The sequence below is a fragment of the Brachycentrus maculatus genome, unplaced genomic scaffold (assembly GCF_059751285.1).
Source record: "Brachycentrus maculatus isolate JH-2025_06_01 unplaced genomic scaffold, ASM5975128v1 h1tg002313l, whole genome shotgun sequence".
Classification (NCBI taxonomy): domain Eukaryota; kingdom Metazoa; phylum Arthropoda; class Insecta; order Trichoptera; family Brachycentridae; genus Brachycentrus; species Brachycentrus maculatus.
Genome location: NW_028282802.1, coordinates 1 through 21293, shown reverse-complemented (window position 1 = coordinate 21293; position 21293 = coordinate 1). Strand labels below are relative to the sequence as shown.

The following is a 21293-nucleotide window of genomic DNA, read 5'->3' as shown; positions in this document are numbered from 1 at the left end:
ATCAAAGAAACTTCTTCTTCAAAATAAAAAAGCCTTTTAGATAACCCACCCACCATACAAAAATATCAACATTAAAGCACAAGTAATATCTCCATTAAGAATAGGTTCATCGCGTTACATAGGTAAGAGATTAAAAGGTCTATTGCGAACTCGCTGACGACACTGGAATTATCAATGCAATTTCCCTGAAAGTTTGATCTGCATCAGATAGGGTCGACAGTTTATTCTATTTGACATAGACGTTGACTTTATTAATGGGCATTTGGCTGTGAAAAAAATACAAATCGATAATACCGTTTAATATGCTGGCATTGGATTTTAACGTATCAGAAAGGTAATGGAGTGAAGAGAATGTTTTGAAAATGTTGAAATAAAAGCAATTAAAATCAAAGGGTTGACAAACGATCCATAATAAGAATGTTTAGAGTGATGATTAATATTATTTTATTATGAATCAGATTGAGTTCTTTTATAGTTATATTAACTCTCCTGAAAAATCAGAAATAATCCTTGTAATATACTACTATGAAAAGTTCTAAAAGGTGTCGGTGCTTGTGAACTTTAATTGCTGTTTTTATCTACAAAGGAAGTTTAAAATTTATAGTTTGAAATAGGAAAGCTATTCATGCATAATTATGTCGCCAATCTCAACTTTCGGACTTAGGCCTAAACAGGGAGTACGAATTATAAGCATAATCAAAATCAGAAGAGGTTGGTCTTTTTCATGATTCGGATGAACTATTCCTCGCTGATTTCGCCGTCGCCGTCTCGGTCGGCCTCGTCGATCATTTCTTGAAGCTCGTCGTCGTTCATGGTCTCTCCTAGCTCTCGCGCCACTCTTTTCAAGTTCTTCAGGGAGACCTTCCCGGTGTTGTCGTCGTCGAAAAGGCGGAACGCCTTCAGAATTTCCTATCTGGGATCGCGCTCTGAGATCTTACCCGTCATGAGCTCCATGAAGTCTGCGAATTCGATGACGCCCTTGCCTTCCCTGTCGACTTCGCTCACCATCTTCTTCACCTCTTCCTTCTTCGGCTCGAAGCCCAAGGCTCGCATCGCGACTTTGAGTTCTTTGGAGTCGATGTAGCCGACGCCCTCAGTGTCGAAGAGATCGAAGGCTTCTTTAATTTCCTGCTTCTGCTCCTCAGTGAGTTCGTTCCTCGCCTTTCGAGTTGGCTTCAAAGGGGCCTTTTCCTTTTTGAATGTGGACATCGCGAATTTAAATATTATTAACTGAATCGACCGAATTCATATGTTATTTAATGTTTGTGTATTCGCATCTGTTTTATAGATAGTCCATTTCGAAAAAATTCCAAGTTATGTAAGATATTTGATAAATTCTTTGCATTATTATTCTTTTTAATTTAGTTACATGATTACTGTTATTTTAATTTATTTTTTATTTACTATTTTGTTTATTTGCTATTTTTCTGTGTTAAATGAATGATTATTGAAATTTATTTATTTTTGTATCTAAATAAAATTAAAATGCTAACTTATGTATTGGAAATTTGTGGAAAGAGAGCAAATTCACCATAAATATTTTAATTCGAAAATAGATAGTATTCAATACATTAATGGTTCAGTATCTCGATTGCTATTATTTTAGGCAGGGCTTTACCAGTGCATAATTTAGCGATCAAAGTTGGGTGCATTTGTTGTACTATTTTGACAACTACGATTTTTATGAAATAATTGAATAATAGCATTTATCTAGGAAAAGCAAGTAAGTATAAACCAACTGTAAAGTATTTGTTATTATTGAATCTGCTGCGTTTTGGTTGACTTGCAGGAACGGGGATGTTTTTATGTATTCACGCAGTAGAAGGTGTCGGTGCTTGTGAACTTTAATTGCTGTTTTTATCTACAAAGGAAGTTTAAAATTTATAGTTTGAAATAGGAAAGCTATTCATGCATAATTATGTCGCCAATCTCAACTTTCGGACTTAGGCCTAAACAGGGAGTACGAATTATAAGCATAATCAAAATCAGAAGAGGTTGGTCTTTTTCATGATTCGGATGAACTATTCCTCGCTGATTTCGCCGTCGCCGTCTCGGTCGGCCTCGTCGATCATTTCTTGAAGCTCGTCGTCGTTCATGGTCTCTCCTAGCTCTCGCGCCACTCTTTTCAAGTTCTTCAGGGAGACCTTCCCGGTGTTGTCGTCGTCGAAAAGGCGGAACGCCTTCAGAATTTCCTATCTGGGATCGCGCTCTGAGATCTTACCCGTCATGAGCTCCATGAAGTCTGCGAATTCGATGACGCCCTTGCCTTCCCTGTCGACTTCGCTCACCATCTTCTTCACCTCTTCCTTCTTCGGCTCGAAGCCCAAGGCTCGCATCGCGACTTTGAGTTCTTTGGAGTCGATGTAGCCGACGCCCTCAGTGTCGAAGAGATCGAAGGCTTCTTTAATTTCCTGCTTCTGCTCCTCAGTGAGTTCGTTCCTCGCCTTTCGAGTTGGCTTCAAAGGGGCCTTTTCCTTTTTGAATGTGGACATCGCGAATTTAAATATTATTAACTGAATCGACCGAATTCATATGTTATTTAATGTTTGTGTATTTGCTCTCAATAATTCTTATTAGGGTTATTAAAAGCATAATTATTTCTCATGTTCCTCTTAAACCATACTATTTTCGAATTCATTGCTTTGACACGATTCTAGAATATAAATTGAAGGACTTTTGCATATTGATGATATAAACAGTCATACTTTTTTGATTACTTCAAATCATATTATGAATATGAACGAAACATAGGAAGCCAATAACTGTAAGAATGATGGGAGTACTCAACATGAAGCTATGAAGTGATAAATATCAGTTTGTTAAAAATTAAAACTTCACCAATTCCTATAAGTGGGGTCGATCTTCCGAGTTTAATTTCAGACAAGCTTTAATAAGCTCGTACAATTGCTGCGAAACCTCGATTTATTTAAATTTGGGCTCAGTAAAGTCTTCACGCTCTAAGCTTTTGGGGATGATGGTCAGATTTTTCTTGTTTTTCAGGTCTGTTTTCATAATCTATTGCCAAATCGCCATTTACTTCATTTTCGATGAAGAGGGGCGCCGATTGAAAGGGTGGCAGATGACATTGTGGTTTATAATTATTCCCAAGGCCATGCTCAGGGCGATGCACCCCAAAGACCATACTTCGCTCTTCTCATTGAGCTCCCCTGAAATCAAAGTTTATGGGCTGGAGTAAAACAGATATTGCGCCTTATTTTCCTTCGTCTTAATCACATTATTGCACTCGATCGTATCAATGAGGCAATCTCCCATGCGATTGATCACCACGCAGGACATGTTTAAGGTCTGCAAAATCCCTCCTGACTTCCTCAAGAACATGATCGATTAAATGAGGCATTTAATGGTCTGTTTTATGTAGCGCTAAGTGCAGGCACCATTTTCTTCAACGACTGATTCTAGTGTTTTGTCTTTCGTACTGGTGACAATGTAGACATTCAGCTTCAGTTTAATTTTGCCATAGACACGAAACAGACTTGGATGCTCTTCGGCGATTATATCGTTCTGCTCGTACCTGATACACCGCACAAAAACCCTCTTGGGCAAATAGAAGGCTTAAAACGAGGACTCCTAAACTAGTTCTCCTTCCGTGATTTTGACTAAAAGATCGGAAAAGTTAATAAAGGACAAGTTGCCCAAAGAACTCTTTTACGACTCAAGGCTTTGGTTTTTTCTTAAGGAGGGCAGAACTTTAGTTTTAATGCTTTCCTGGATGTATCGGCCTTTGAGATAGCCTGGACTTCCCAGACTGTGCCCGTCAATCTTTTTGAGCGATTATTTTTTGGCAGCATTGTTAGGGTTGGCCTTGATTTTGGAGGAGAGCGAGTCGAAAGTGCTCAGTTCGTATTTATGAATGCTCGATCGGAATGGCGATTTAATTGGCAAAATCTTAGATGATAACTATTGACTTGTGAGACTCTTGTATCTATCTTCAGATATTATTTTTTTCCTTGCTCCCTGCACTTAACACATTCTAATATTATTATATGCGTAGACTCAAAGGTATACTCAGATGTAATTCGTAAATCCAAATCAACTGCGATAAATAAGTCTCCCTTTATTGCCTCTTCATTCGCCTTCATTGCATCAGTTTATTTTATGTTCCACCGCTGCTGAAATAACTCTGTCTGTCGTGCTATCAAAACAGCCTTATTTTCCAATAATAAGTATATTAATATGTGCCTGATTATCTAGCAATTACTCGAATTTTTTTGTGTTATCAGTTCCCTCCCAGCTTGTGATAGGCTGCAAAGGATAACAACAGACTACTCAACAACGAAAAGACATATAAAAATTAGTGGCTATATGCAAATATGAGCCAAGGATGTAGCAACACGATAAACCAGACGGGAAGAGGCCAATCGCAAGACATGAAGTATGAACCAGCATAGAAACATCACAATTTACAAAATATATTCAGACAGATGAGTATCATGAGAAGCGACTATGATGGTGTTTCATGCTGGTTGAATGAGTATGGTTTTCATCTTATTCACATTTGACCATTTTATATGTATTTGCTCATGGTCTTAGTATAAATCGGCACCCGAAATGCTTTACTCCAATGTGAATTGTACTTTTGTTTGCTCACTAATACTTTCGTTTAATTGGCTTCTTTCGCTGACCTCCCTTCAATGCAATTCATAAGATCTCCAACATAGACTTAATTATAGGACGAAGTGATCCGAATAAGGATCATCTTCATTTCGCTGAAGCCGACCTCTGATGGCTCATGCAACTTGATTTAGTCAATTGCATGAACAACCAATATTTTATTTGTTTATAGTTCCTCGAAAGCGTAGTACCCAGACTACTCAGTGCTCCAAACGAAGCCAGTGAGCTGTGAGTCCATCTTCAGCCGATTTATAATGAAATGCAGGAGATGACTCGGAGGCTTTGCCTGAAAGATGAAACTGTACTAAAGTATTTCTAAGGACTTGCTTCTTTCATTGTGATCTTTGGTCATGAAGCTGCATATCTTTTTGGCCTAATTCGCTAGTACCCCTTTGCTGTCAGATCCTGCGATTGCGTGGATCGTCACATGCTCCTTTTTTTTCCTCCCAAAATTGACAACATAGTCATTGATGCAAGCATGCTAGAATGCCAATCCATAGAGCAAAATGGCTTCGCCCCTGCGAGTCAAGTACACTGAGTATTGTTACATAATTCCATCACATGCATGAATCGGTTTTAGTATGGCTTGCGAACTGTTCTAATCCTTGAGTTCGCATTCTGCTAAAATGAACTGGCTGCTGGTCTTCAATAATCAAAGGCTTACATAGTGCTCATGCATAACTAAAGCAAAGATGGTCTTGCCCTTTATATCGATGGAGATGATGCTGCCGTGAGTTAAAGGGCTGAAGCTTAGTTTATCGTTATCATCCATAACTTAGAGCATAACATTCAGCATTCGTGCCTGCTCCTTCCCTCGGATTATCAGGAGGTAGTTGTTTCCTTGAAGGGAGTTAGTAAGATGAAACTCAGTCGCATCACTGGCTTCCTGATACATATCTTAGCCAATCTTATGGGCAAAGCTGCTGAGCTCGCTTCGAAAATGGTGAAAGATAGGCAAACTGAAGAAGTACTTTGTTTTTATTTGCAGCTCTCGCACGATTTTATTATTCTTAACAGCTTTTTCCATTCTGTATACACTTCGATGCGCTACGTAATGATCGTTGCTTAGGCCTTTTTATTTCAAGGCTCCTCCTTCGAATGTAGGAAGTGCTGAGAAGCTGCCTTTATTTTTAATGAAGTCCTTTATATTCGATGCCATAACCCTCTGATAAAGTGTTTTGATTTCGATTGAGTGCAGAGTCCGACGCCGCATGTCGATTTTGAGTTCGAAGTACCTGTTGCTCAAAAGAGAGTAGGGTCTTGTGAATTCTTATCCGTACCCCCCAATCATGTAGACAGTTTTGATATTTTATTCCAGCACGAGTTCTTCATGAGTGAGGTCGCACATTTCTGCTAGCTAATAGAATTCATATTATCTTCTGGCTCGAATATAGGAGTTATTCGAATGAGCAGCATCTCCCACATCCATCGTCGTCGATGTGGTGTACATAGCACTCTTTTAATTCGTGACCACACACTTGCGATGCTGTTGGTCGAAATACTGCAGATCGAAAGTCGTGATGTCAGTCTGTAAATTCAAGTAACTGTGCTCTTTGGCATAGAATCCCCCAAGTATAAAGATTTTGTTCTCATCGAACATTGCGTAGGAGCTACAGTGCCTTCGAGGCAGGATGCTGCGGGTGTCGAACTCTGCTAAATTGAACATCAATTGAGAGTTTCGAGTGACTGGTATTTCGGCCAAATAAATTTCATTGAGAATAGTTGGCTCGTACTCGGTTTATTCGATCGAGTGAAGCTTGGCTTCGATGGTGCTGTATCGAGTAGGCCAATATAAGATATAGTATCTCTAAGTTTCGGAATAGTTCCAGGCAGCCCGAAGGATGAACTTATTGTGGATTTCATTATGGCCGAATCTATTGAATACTATCGGAAATACTTAAATTCTCTGATTGCTAACCGCCTAGCCGCTGTGCTATGACAGCTCAAAGCATCCCGCGTAACTGACTGGCTCTGAGGGTTACTCAGGGTCATTGCTGATATAGTTCATAATCATTAGGTTGCACAGCTTCTTCTTGTTTATCTTCGCTTTATGCCTCTGGTCGATTTTGTATATGATTTCTGCATTTTCGAGGATCAGCATTGGCTTCCTCTCTTTCCCACTGTAATACTTCACGGAAAGGCAGTAAAATCCTTTAAGATTGTTCTGGCTGTCTGGTAGTTTGCAAGTTATGCCATTGGACTTCTCAGTCTCAACAGTTTACTTCATCAGATCGTATTCCTCCTTTTAGCTGCAGTTTTTTATGTAAAGATAAAGAGATTATGAAACTTTCTGGGAGGAAGTTTATAGGTAGCAGTTTTTAATTAATTCATTCACCACATGCACATGATTTTGGCTTTCGGAAGTTGTGCTGATGCTGCCACGAATTTGTGTGATCAGGTCTTCGAGATACTTGTACTTAAAAGGAATGTGCGGATTTTAGAGGATTTTGCGGATTTATTCATATAGCTATTTATAGTAAGTTAGAACCGATGCCTCGATTTCCTTCTTGCATTAGTTGAGGCTCCTCTACATTATTATTTCATGGCTCTTCAGAGATACCTCTGAGACCCTGTTTTTTAAATGCGGGAACTAAGTCTCTGACAACGCGCAAAGTAGGCCGTAGATGTAGTTGCTGATTTTGGCTGTTTTGTACTTGGAAATTATCAGCTCACATTAATGCGGGCGCTACAGGTTATAAGTGCCTGAACATATCTTGAGAAACTGACCGAACTTCCTCATCAGATCTAAGTTAGGCAGCGCGAGGTCAATCTGCAGGTCAACCTTGTTGTCATAATATTCCTCATTGGTAAATTTAGTGGTGAGGTTCGGGTACAGGATGACCCTTCTTTTGGAGGACTCCGCCAGAATTTGCATGATCTTCACGAAATGGCGGTCTATGATCTTTATTCTGCCGCTGTAGCTGATCACAATGTACTTGGGGTTGAACTTCTTTATGTCATCCCCCACGAAGTCCTGTATGAAGAACCAGACGAAATACGAAGCATATCTCCTCGCATCCTTCTTGTCTTTGAAGAATGTCTTCAGCTCTTATTGCAGGTATTCAAAGCTGATCGGTAGGATGTATACATTCTTGTTCTTCTTTAGCCCGTTCTTTGTAGCTTCGGCCGCAGTTTAGAAGTATCGTTCGGGGTTGAACCGAATCTCAAACTACTCTTGGATATCTCTCTCATACTACTCATCCATTGCATCTCCCCCTTCCTTCGACTTCTCGAACACGTCTTACTCCGAACTGTCAAACTCGTACATCGAATGCGCGTAGTTGTACATGAACTTCTTAAAGAATCGATTGCTGAGTGTGATGTGCTCAGAGCTGTTGAATTTGGGAAATGTAACATACATCAAGTGCTGATCCATGTTCTTGGCGAGTTCTATGTTGAATTCGCTTTCGTAGCCATCCAGGTTGATGAACACAACTTTTGAGATCTAACAGTGCTTTGTATCCTCAGGGAAGGTGGTGTGGTTTGTTTCATAGCCATTGCTAAAATCTATGTTGGATGAATCGTGCTCGTACTCATTCTCCCATATCATCTTTTACTTTTGGTAGAATGCGTAGATTCCGAACAGTAAGGGATGCGCGAGGTAAGTCACATTGCCAATCATTGGCTGATAGTCGATCAGAGCTGATCTTTGCTAGAGCACAACAGTTTCGGCGACTGAGATGAAATTGGCAATGAACTACAGCACTGAATTAGTGATAGTGTCCACTGAGTCTTTCATATCTTCAAAGCAGTCAATTTAGTTTTTGAGTTTGGATACCCAGTCTTGCATCACTATGAATATGCTGCGTACCTCAGAATAGTCCTATCCGGTTTCGTTGGTTTCTCGGTGGTCATGGAGTTTGATGTTGTCGACCAGCTTCGAAACAATTGTATCAATCCCTCCGATGATTGTTTCGTAGGTCTGTTTCGCGCATAACAGATTTGACGGCTGAAGTTTTTTCAGATGGCTGATGCTCTTGTAGGCTGCCATCTACACTTTGAAGGCAGATTAATCCTCGTGCTCGGCTTTCCACCTGTTAATGAACTGGCTCATATATTCGCGATACTCGAGGAGTGGCTACTGGGGAGAGTTGGTACTGATGTAGATGGGGTCAGATATATCGCAGACTATGCTGGAATGGTGGTGCTCGTATTGCCAGCCGACCTTGTAGAATGCCTTGATTTCGAGCAGCTATGCGTCGGAGTCGATCTCGGTTGCCTCGAACTGTTTTTGCGTGCGTATTTTGTGGGCAAGGCCTTCAACGTGCTGGTATATTAATGAATCCTTAACTCTTTAATTGTAACGCAAATTGTGTTGGCCATTCTGAAGCATGTCTACTAAATGTGCTAATTATATTAAATAACGGGTGACTAAATGGGCCAGTTTAAGTGTAATCTTCTGCCATATTCCTGGATAACATATCACATATATCGCATACACATACATATCACACATATATATTCCACAGACGTGTCATATCTTCAGGTTTTGCAGGAGTAACTCATTCTCGTTCTTTACACTGGCCAGCTATTTGTGTAGGTCTGATTCTGGATATTCACTTCTGTTGCTATGGATCATCTTGATCTGAGCTAGAGGATTCCTGCTATTGTCCGAGGACCTCTGCGAATGCCGATACGTAGTGTTATGGGTGCTGCTTTTGACTAGTGACAAATAGTAGTGATTCTTCTACTTTTAAATTGCGACAATTTTCTCAATCATGAGATTGTTCTGCTTAATGAGCTGGGGAATCGACGGGCAACTATTCTCGAGGCTGATGTCGTGGCTGTTGCTGTTCATGCTTTCATACTTCTGCACATTGTCATACATTTATTCATATTGCGCATACATGAAATTAAACTGCTTTTCGGTTTATTCCAATCTCTCTTCGACTTATGCTAATTATTCTGATAGGCTTTGATTTTATGTCTGCAGCTCCTTGGCATATATCTCTATCTTTTAGTAGTTGTCAATGAGCACTGTCACTTAGGCTGCAGGGGTGACAGCAACAGTTTGTATTTGTTCATTCAATAATTAATTTACTTGTTCATTCAATTAATTTACTTGCTCATTCAATTGGCTCACTTGCTCTTCGAGTTCTTTGTTGATCGACTCTAACTATTTCTGCTTGCTAATAAGCTCCGAGTTGGACTGGCTGATGTTGTGCAGCGAGAGGACTCGATTCTCTAATTATACTTTTGCAGATGTGGCCTAGCAGAGAGATTGCTCAAGGCACTGTATATCATGCTTCATGTTTGATATAACCTGTGAGCTTTCAAGAATTTCAAGCGATTGCTGATAGATGCATTGCTCTTTGAAGGCCAATTAGCCATGCATGATTGCGTTGGAGCGCGCCAGCTCTTAATTTGTGAGAGACAAGCCTTCGATGGTTCTGTAAAGCATTTGTGTTTCCTCATTTTTTGCCCTGTTCTAGTTCTCGAGAGTGTGAGCATACTCCTCCCAGATTTTGAGCCTATGCATTTGTCAATTTAAAGTTTCAGTTAAAGTTTTATTATATGAGTATGCGCATACTTCGCATATACTTAGTAATTTATATGATATTCCACTCTCATACAATTGCAGACATTTTTCACTTTTAATGCAAATTCATAATCAATATTATAGTTTTGGACGACTGGATTTCAGGTCAGTCATCGAGTGGCTCGTCATGCTTTGCTTCTTTAGAGAGGAGTCCAACAGCAAATTGGCAGTGGAACTCGCAGCTGTTTTTCCAAGTGAACTCTCCATTTTTTTTGTCTGATTCTCCCTTCTGTCGCGAGTATTTGAGTGGCTTTCATTCCGCTAAGTTGCAGCCCGATGTTTTCCGGTTTTTTCTGAGGGGCTCTTGAATAATTGTGTGGATTTTCGTGATGAGGGCCTCTGAATGCTCTTTCGAGACTTATGGTATTTCTTCGATGGAGAATCCTGGCAAACTCCCAACACACAAAAGTTCTTGGTTTTTTCTAGGAACCTCTGATTGGTTTCGGTTTTCGATTCCAATGTATTCACTTATTTCATCGCCTGTACAAGGTTCTTGTGCATGAATTCATTTTTTATCCTGATTCCAAATACTTGTTTCAGATATTCTCGGTACGTAACTGGGTTATAGGTCTTTTCAATGAGCAGCTTTTGTTAGGCTATGGCTTGCGATAGACTTTGAGAGAAACTGATTCTGTTTTAAAGGTTGGTCTTTTTGAGTTCGTATTCGGCCAGCAAAGCAGAATTTTTCTCTCTGTCTTAATCAATTTGGTTCGATAGGCTCACTATTTATAGGCGAAGAGCTCTACGTCGCACATCTATGATAACAAATTAATTTACCCTATTTCAGATTTCTTGCCCTTCTGTCATTATTCTTGGTGTGATGCTCGCTTTTAATTTTGGCGATATCTTCTTCTTTTTGCTTGAGTATCGAGTATTTCCTCATGATTTCTGCCACCAGTTGGTGATCCATTTCGTTGCTTTGGCCCTTTAAGATCTCTGCTCGGAGGAAAGTGTTGGAGGATTTTCGATAGAACTCTTTCATCATCGAAGTGACGTGCTCAGAAGCAATAAACTCAGGCTTCAGGAAGTACCTTGGATATTTCTTCTTGGCAGTGTCTTATAATTATTGATGGTGCGAATCGATGCACCTTTAAAATAGCTTCTCCTGATCAATTTGCGATTGCAGGTGTGCGATGTCATGAGTGAGCCTCTGAAAGGCCTAAACTTAGAATTTAGCTAATAGCTGTAGCACTTCGTAATGTGGCCTATTTCTCTCCTCCTCCAGTTTTTTCTGCTGGATTTTTAGCAATACCATTTCTGCCAGTTTTTGCTTATTGTTCATGTGTTTGCTAATTTTATTCTGATATTTTAAGTAGTCCTTATATAAATTTATTGATTCACAACAAATAGGAAGAATAGGAAGTATAATAGAGTACAATAGAGTATAATAATAGAGTATAATAGAGTATGACTACATCGATATCATATCACGGCCTACTCATTCGAATGAGAAGATGCATATTTCAGATAGTCAAACATGATACAGAATTGACCCTAATCAGGATTTTGCATTGTAATAGCTGCTTTATTGCTTTACTACCATGATTTACCTGAAGTTTCAAGATTTGCCTTGTTCGGGGACTTCACCCTTTTAACAGTCTCCGATATGGGCAATTGATTGTTTGGTTGGTGATTGCTTCCGATTAATGGGTTTATCGTATCAGTCAATACCGGTCGGCATACAATAGAATGCACATTAGCGCATTTCGTATTATTGACTCATGATGTGCGTATGTGTATACACCAAATAAAATAACTGAAATATTATACTATGTTTTACAACGGATTTATGGCAACTCTGAAATCTATTCAAGCCAACATCAATAAGTAGAATCCCCCACAATTTCCAGCAATGGCCAAGAAAGGGTCGCTAACTGAAAACGATGCCCAGTTTAAAGCCCCAAAGTTAGTTCTCAAGGAAACAAACCAATAATGCGAAATGCCGGTTGAGTTCATTGGGGACAGCAAAGCGAAAGAGGCACCCTCAGTTATGTTGGCAATCCTTGCACAAAAGAGTGAGGCTGAAGAAAGCTATGAAGATAGCCTGCTCGAGAGAAAAAGGTAAAACCAAAGAAGAAGAGCAGAGAAGTAAAATGTGCCATTTAAAATACAACTATTCTCGTGTTGATTCGAAGTATACCTCCATTTATTCTTACACTATTCGTATTCTGCAGGCCATCTTCAATTCGCATTTGAGTTTCATAATTTCTGTGTGCTTCAGAGATATAGAATCAGATTAGAGAAGTTGGCAAATATATAACTTATTGAACCAGTTAGTATTAATGCAGACATTAATTTATATACACATCAATTCAATCATTCAATGCCAGGATCGAATGCTATCGAAATATCCATGAGATAGGGCATCTTCGACATCGATGCGAGTCTCAGGGTCGAGGTCTAGGAGCTTCAACAGCAAATCCTCGGCAATATCATCAAAACTATCTCTAAACATTAGTACATGCTTACATCGCAGCAATGTCCTTGAAGTACACTCTGACTATGTCCGAAGGCAGAATTAAATTGTAACCCAGCCTTTTAGTCAGCTCTATCACTCTTTCAGGGCCGAAGAATATAGCCAACTCTATCAGGAAGGAGGGTAGGAACTTATTTTTCAGGTTGGCCTCATTGTTGGGAATTTTGAGGGCATTGAAGATATTGTACTTTTTGAGAATTAGCTGGAGCATGATAACTCCGACTGCCCAGATATCTGAGCTATACGACTGGTTCGGAGATCTTAAGATCGATTCCAGAGGAATGAAGCCTTCAGTGCCCAACTTATTGTATCCAGATTTTTACAGACTCATAAGTATGCTTTGGTAGACAGAAAGCATTTCCTAATATTTGGAATAATGCGGGTTATTCTCCTCTCTCAATTGTTAGACTTGGTCCTGGAATATCTTGTAGTAGAGCTGATCGATTTCCGCGAGTCCGAAGTCCACCAGCACACCCTTTTTGGTTGAGGGGTTGTACAGAAAGTTGCCAGGCTTAACATCTCTGTGGAATATGCCAAGATCCTTCAAACTCTTCAAGCTTAACAACATTTCATATAGATAGTGTTTGGTGTCTTCCATCGTGAATTCAAGTATAAAAGTCTACGGGTAAGGATAAATCTACAATGAATGGCTTATACTAAAAGTAGTCGATGACAATATGGACATTGTCATTGTGGACAAAGACATTCCTGAGCCTAGGTAAATTCCTGACTCCGCTCACTATCTCCAGATACGCCAGTTCAGCATACACTATCTCTCGGGATATCGTATTGAAATTGATCTTGATCGCATACTACTCGCCGGGAACGAGAGGGTCGATAGCCTAATTTAGATCGATACTTACTTTGTAGACCACACCGAATCCTCCTCTGCCCAACTACTTTACAATCTTGTAATTGAATTAGCTCATATACCCGAAGTTTGCAGGCTTGCGGTAGTATTTGTCATTTGCCGTCACCTATTTGCACGGGCGCATTGCAAGTTTATTCGATTTGATTGCGAGGGATTCCACGCCTCCGATTATAGCACACTTATTGACTCGATAATAGTCACAAAATTCGAATGATATAATACATTATCGAATCCCATTATAACTTAAATCTGATACATTTAAATCTGATACAAATGCACACATATGCACATCGAGACATAGATGCACAGAGATAGATTGACCCACGCACTCAGTTGATCAACTATTTCTTCGGGGCAGTTTGCGCTGGGAGTGGAAGTTGTTCAGACAGCTTTGCCTTTGGCTCTGGCTTTGGTTCTGGCTTTGGCTCTGGCTCTGGCACTTGCATATTTTTATATATTTCCAATTCCTTGAATCTTTAGTCGCTAATAAACTGATAAGCCGTGGAATTATAGTAAATGGCTCCCATAAATGCAATAATGCAGACAGGCACAGATATGGCACCAAATTTCATAGCCTTCGGGTTGATTGGTTAGTTTTTGGTCACCTTGTAAGCATTATATGAGTTCAATACTATGCATGATAGGGAATCGGTTACTTGTGACACCGAAGCAGAGTGACAAGGAGAGAGCTGATACGATATTTCGGTAGAGGAGCTCGTTTACAGGAACTGTTGGACCGTTGGGGGCTTTGAAGTCATACTCGAGATATTACAGGCGAGTGTTGACTCTCTCATAAAAATCTTTGATGTAATTCATATTTATTTATGGATCTATGTTCTGCCTCGAGGCTGCTGTCGATGCTATTAATTACAAAATTTAAATTCAATGCAAAATCAGTGGGATCACGTAAAGTGCTCACTACTCCTCTACCAGCCCTGAACATCGCCTCAGAATCCGTCGTATGCTCTCTCCGGAGTCTATATCGCCCTTAATGACCCGATATCCCTCAGTAACCTCAGCCATACAGACATACCCCAAATAGGCCAGTCCATCCAGATACAGGCTCACATTATCATAAGCTTTGTATGGCTCAGTAATCGCAACCACCATCACATACTTCCTGGTGAATATCAGATTGTACCCAATTTACTTCTTCAGTGTTTACTCCAGCTCGAGTATAGAGTTTATCATCAATCTGAGGGTCTTGCTCTGTTGCTACGGACTGCTGAGCGCAGGAGAGTCATGTTCCCAATAGAGATGGTTGAAACCGATGTCGTTGATTTTCTTGACGCAGAACCGGGGCCTATCGGCTGTTTGGCTCTGTCTCACACGCTCTTAGTTGGACCTTAAAAGAACATCCTCGCATTACTTATCTTCCAGCTGCTTCTATATGAATTTTTATATGGGCATTAGGCCGTCACTTACGTTGGTCAGACGCCCACGTTGATAGACTTTCAGTTTTGGGTTGGGGTTTTCAGGCAGAAACTGCAAACAGGCAATGGAGTTTGTTTCCGTGACTAAATAGAGGATAGTTTTCAGTTCGAGATCGGAAAGTGGATTCAAAATATAAAGCGTGTGATAATTGAGGTTGCTCACTAAGTTCAAATCATTATGGTAGGGTTCGGATAGTATTTATTACAGTCTCTCTCTTTGCTATTGAAGTTGCCCTTCTGGTTTATCTGTAAGTATCTAAGGCGGGGTGGATTCCTATTGAAGGGTATGCGCCTATAAGTTTTATTGTGGAGTATGTCCCTATATGTGCTATTGAATGGAGGCTTTTTACTTTAGCGATGCAACTGCCTGGGGATTGCTGGCTACTTAAGACTTATTCAGCTATTCTTCTTCAACTTTTTAGTCTTGAGTATTGAAGGACTGATTGATCATTATACTGTTCATGATATTGCTGTTTCCCTCTTCCTCATTCTGCAGATAATGAACTTCCTTAATTAGCACACGATGCCCAATAACAGGCCTGGTGCTGTTGTAAACGCGCACTACATTGGAGCCGTTATGCCCCTCATTATAATACAACACCATTTCGCCAGAAACATGCGTCTTCTTCTGATCTTCAAACGCAATATAGAAATCATCCACAATTTCGGATATCACAAACTGCTGCATGTTGCAGTCAGTGTAGTCAGTCTGCCCCTCATCGAATTACTCGTTGATTTGCGACTTGGATGTTACATTTTATTATTTGTTGGCCTTGGAGTCGCCATCCTTGCTCATGACAGTTGAGTACTTGCGGCCTGTTCTACTGGCTTCGCTCATTTTGTCCATGGATTCGTTGTTGAGCAGGTTGGTGGTAACGAACATATCCTTTGCATTTTCCGCAGGGATCTTGTCGTGGGCGGATATTGCCAGTAAGTCGATGTTATCCAGCAAGACGGTCTACTCCTGAAGCTGGATCTATTTGGCGTAGGGGAACTTGGCATTTGGGGACATTCCTATCACATTTCTGAGCATGTACTATACTCCATGTACTAAGTAGTATTTGATGTCGTTGAACTCGTGCACAAATGCGCCTGACTTCAGCATCCTCTCATAAGTGAGTTCGATCTTCTGCGTTATTGTTTTTGTTTGGCTCTGTTGGATCTTCTTGCTCCGTAGCTCTTAATCCGCGAGCTTGATGTTCACATCAGTGGCCAGATTGGGGACGATGAGGGACTATTCGCCGAGACCGAAGTATTTGATGGATGTCTACACGAATGATTGCTTGTTGCCAATGAGCTTGCCATGATAGGTATAGATAATCGGATTTGATTTATTTAGGAAACCATAGATACGACAGATCTGCTGCAGATAGGCTTGCCATTCGGTAGGGTGCTTGATCACAATGCGGAAGTCGATATTTTTATACTTGGCCTTGATCTTATTCGCTATTTCCTAGCAGTAGGCGGTGTCGAGACTGTCAGCTGAGCCTGCAATTATGTAACTACTCATGTATTATAATATTCTGTCATATTGGAATGTTCGATAATGCAATCAAATTTGGAACTATTTGCCCTTCCTTAGCCTCTGGCTCAGCAACTATTTATACTCCTGCGTGGATTTCTGCAACTGGCTTAGTACTTTGCTTTGGTCCACTTTATTTATCCTCTTGGCTTCTTTGATAGTTTCCAGTTATTCCCTCAACTGCTCGATTTCATCGTTTTGCTTTCGTTGCTGGCTTGTCTGCTAATTCTCAAGTCTTTGTCTTTTTTGTTGCAGGGTCTCCCTTATCTTCTTGTAGGTGAGTATTGTTCGCTCCTTCTTGAGCTTGTGGACTTCTTCGGTCAGATGTCGGATGACTTTCTGCTACTTTTCATGTTTCTCAATGGCGTATTTCTGAAGCTGCTCCTTCTCTTGCCTGCAGTTGCTCTAGCTTAACTTCCTGGTGAGCACCTGCTGCTTCCGAATGCTCTATTGCTTTAATTTATCAGTCTTCTTCTGCATCGCTGCCTGATACTTATTATCGATCGCGATTCTTTGGAGGAGATATTCGTAATGATGGTTCCTTTTCTCGATATTGCCCTCGATTTAGGAGGACTATATCTGAGTTAAAAGCTTCTTGATCATTTCCTTGTCGATTTTCTCAGTTATTATGCTTTTTAGGGCTTTCTCATACTCATCACTGATGAGTCCTTTGCTTTATGCTTTGTTACTCGCACAGAAGGCACTCGCACAATTTTTAGTGTATGGAAATTTTGGTGGTTCAGTTTTATGAGGTTTGAGTTGACAGATCTGAGGTTTGGCTGGCTTAATATTTTTTGGATTTGTTTGCGTATTCGCTTTGAGCTGATCTGCAGCATCCTCCTCCTAACTGGAGTCGATATAGATAAAAGGCTGTTATTTATTCATTCTCACTTTAACTCCGAAGCACTTAAACACTTAAACGAACTATAAACAAACATTCTTTAATAATAGGCATAAGCGTATATAAACTGCGAGGGGCAGCACCACAAAATAAGAGGATCTAACATTCGGTTGATATCAATACAATCAGCAGCAGATTGGGATAACGACGATAAATAGGATTAGGATCGTCAATGAAGTTCATGTAGGCTCTTAAGTCTGCCGTAGAGTTTATCCTCAGGGTTCTCCTTATGGACATTCTCGACAGCGAAGACCCCTGCTAGTCTTTTAAACATCTTGTTGTTCTATATTTTGGTCTTCAGTTTCCGTAGCATCATGTTGATTGTCTTCTCCGGGAATATCCCCGAGCTCACGCGCAGGTTGAGATTGAATTAGCGAAATGGCTTTATTTTCAAGAACAACTCGAACTACTCTGGCAGTTCAGTGTTATCGGCCATTTCCTCGATCAGCTCATTCACGTACAGTTAAATCAATGTGGAATCCATGTTCTCCTCAATCAATTCCTTATGGTTTTACTTCTCGCTCTCAATGGTCTCTAGCATCTTCTTGATGCTTCTTTCGATGAAGTTGGGCAACCGCTTGGTATATTCGTTCATTTCCCAGGTCTGGCAGTTTCTCATGTGCGCACAGTTTAGGAAAGTCAGCGAGTAGGAAGAATTAATGGTCATACTGATAGATCCCTTTTGTGAAGCTTTGATATGGCTGACTAAAACGCACAGAGCCAGGAACGATATTCTTTTCCTGGGGTAGTCAATGCTGATGATTCTCTTCGCAAGGTTGATCCAAAAGATGATCTTCGACTCGACACTGTTTCTCGCGCTCTCGAAAATTTCGTATGAGATTAGATCCTCGCTGTGGTGCAATAAGTACTACTTTTCTTATTTCTTCTTTGTGAGCGAGAGGAGTGATTTGCCGACTTCAACCCTCAATGCCTATTCTAAGAGCTATTCGTTCAGGTTGTCCTTGATGTCACTCTCGTTGAGCCACGGATGCTTGAAGAAGTCCTCAAACGATATTCTTTCTGTTGGCTCTCTTACAATTAGTTTCCTCAGCAGGTCTGTGGCATCTTTCGAGATATTTTTGGGGAACTGTAGCTTTGCTTTGGTGGCATTTTTCAATTACATTTTGGTCATCCGGTCCTTCGAGAAGAAAGGGTTATTTCCGAAGAGGAGCTGATAAAGAACGATACCCAGACTCCATAAATCACACTTTTCATTATAAGAGCGGCTTTACAGAATCTCAGGGGCCATGGTCAGCGGCGTGCCGACATAAGATTTGAAAAACTAGTCGTCATCTAACAAATTGGCAAAACCAAAATCTGCTATTTTGATCTCGAAGTCATCTGTGACGAGAATATTGGCCAATTTTAAATCTCGGTGGACGACCTTATTGGCGCGCAGGACTTCGAAGGCATTTTTTATTTGAATAGCGATTTTCCTGACTTTTTCTTCAGCGAGCTCCTTCAGACAATACTTTTAGACGTGAGTTTCAAGATCAGTATGCCGGCAATATTCGAAGATAAGATAAAGGTTTCGAGATGTCTGTTTGTAGTCAACCAAGCAAATGATGTTCTTGTGCTTAATGAGGGAGAGCACTGTTATTTACAAATGAATCCTTTCAAGCTGTTTGGGGTTGACTGAAATGAGAGATATCTGCTTCACTGCATACTTGTCAGAATCGCCTTCCTTCTTGGCTTCATAGACTGTCGAGTAGGAGCCTTTGCCGATGGGCTTTAACAGGATGTATGGCCCTACTTTCCTATATTTTTTCTTGGGGAAACAAGTGTTTTGCATCAATATTCATTATCGCACGATATGCGAGCAGCTTTGATATTGCAATTCTGAACATTCCATATATATATATCTATTATATCTCGACTTGCAGATGATACCCAGTCGTTATTCAACTGCCCATAATATATATATATTAAAGAATAAGAAGTGGAAGGGACTATCACCCGTCTCTTCAGAGCAATAAGAGAGTGTGATGAAGGGCAGACCCTTGCACTCTCTGATGTGTTATCTTTATCATTAACTGCTCATTCTGTGAGTAGTCTGTTCATAGATAGTCTATAATTTTAGGAGTTTATCCGTTTATCCTATTATAAACATGTAAATCATTCTAAGTCGATGATTGATGCCTTTATTTTCTCAGCCTTCCGTAGCTATTTATAATACTCGGATTACATTAGAACTCTTTCCTTTATTTACTCAAAACTCAACTATTCGATGTCGGTGATGACTGGCTCTCCAACAGTGCTCACATTCGCCTCGAATTGCTCCCGAATCTCATCGAAGAGAGGGTGTTTCAGGGCTTCCTCAATGGAGAGCCGAGTGTTGGGGTTGAAACGCAGTGATTTCTCTAAGAAATCTTCGATTTGTTCAGGGATATACGCATATATTTTCTTAAATGGTCTCTTCTCGATTTTGCCGAAAGACCGGATATAGTTCTTGGCTTTCTCATCTGTGATGAAGCTAATATCTTCAGGGGTCCCAATAACGTCGAATATCACTGCCCTATACTAATTATATGCGTACAATTGATCGGATACGGAATGAGGAAAGTCATTGATTTTTTCATACTTCAGCCCCGTCTCTTTCGGAGGCGACAATGGATAACAGGCCTTGCCAGGGAAGAGCACTTTCCTATGCATGAAGGTCTAGCAGTTTTACTTGAGCATTCCTGTCAGTTCGGCAAGGATGCAGCCAACGGACCACATATCAATGGCACTATTATACTTCCTCTATAGAATTATCAATTCGGGAGCTCGGTACCATCTGGTGGTTACATGCGCCGACAGCCCGACTCTCTTCTCCTGAGATTATTTCTCCTCATGTTTTTATTCGTATTATTTCTGTTACTCCGATATAACAGCACGGGCCAGTCCGAAGTCGCAAAGCCTCACCTCCAAATAGTCGTCTGTGATGAGAATGTTCTCCGGCTTGAGATCCCGGTGCAGAACTTGGCATTGGTGGCAGTAGTTGAGGCCGGCTAGAATTTGAAAAACGATGCACTTGATATCCTTGATGGTGAGTATGATGTTGGACTTGAAAATCTTCTTGATGTCGTATGGAAGGTAGTCGAGCACTAGATACAATTCGTTTTTGTCCAACCCCTCGACGATAACTTATCGCAGCTTGATGATGTTGGGATGCTAGAGGACTCGGAGGAGGATGATTTCCCGTAAAATTCTCAGGGATTCATGTTTGTTCAGGCAGAACTTCGTGATTTTCTTGACTGCCACTTTTCTGCCAGTTTCGATATCTATCCCCGGGATCACCACAGATGAAACTCCACTTCCGATTGTCCTTTATTACAACTGGTACCTTCCCCCAAGGATCTTGGGCATTTCCATGTTCTCCTTGAATTTCTTCTTTTTATCTCCCAAACGCATCTTCAATCAATTATAAATGTATGACTGTATGGCTGTATAATGAAATATTACAAATTCTATACAATAATGCTTAGATTTGTTGCCAAACTTAAAAATGTGACTCCTGAAAACATCTTATAATAATGCTATTTTGATTTAAATAGTGTATTCTAAATTTTTATATCTATTTAAATGTTTCCCTTTGTTGTAATATATTATATATTGCTTGACGATATTTGCATTTTTTTGAATTTCAAACATCTCTTCAAAAGTGAGTATTCTGATTATATTTCATCTTATTTTATATGCTAGCATTAGGCTCCTTCATTGTTCAGAAATTATCACCTTTGAATTAATTATTCATCTAAATTTAGTGCAAATAGCATGAAAATTAACAACAAAATTGACTGGAGTTGCTTGTGAATCGAATATGAATAATAAAAGTGATGCAATAATTTGGGGTTGGGGTTGGGGTTGGGGTTGGGGTTGGGGTTGGGGTTGGGGTTGGGGTTGGGGTTGGGGTTGGGGTTGGGAGTTGGGGTTGGGA

The 21293-nt window shown here is 40.3% G+C and overlaps 1 protein-coding gene and 2 pseudogenes across 1 annotated transcript; all 3 read right to left on the bottom strand.

Moving 5' to 3' along the window:
- Nucleotides 1-678: 678 nt before the first annotated feature.
- On the bottom strand, nt 679-1209 carry LOC148298245 (uncharacterized; annotated as a pseudogene).
- Nucleotides 1210-1961: 752 nt separating this feature from the next.
- Nucleotides 1962-2492, bottom strand: LOC148298244 (uncharacterized; annotated as a pseudogene).
- A 9999-nt stretch (nt 2493-12491) lies between these two features.
- On the bottom strand, nt 12492-13245 carry LOC148298243 (uncharacterized). The gene is made up of 3 exons (XM_088277017.1): nt 13057-13245; nt 12641-12948; nt 12492-12597 (listed from the first exon to the last, which is right to left on the bottom strand). The coding sequence occupies exons 1-3, from the start codon at nt 13243-13245 to the stop codon at nt 12492-12494; spliced, it is 603 nt and encodes a 200-aa protein (XP_088133143.1).
- Nucleotides 13246-21293: the final 8048 nt, after the last annotated feature.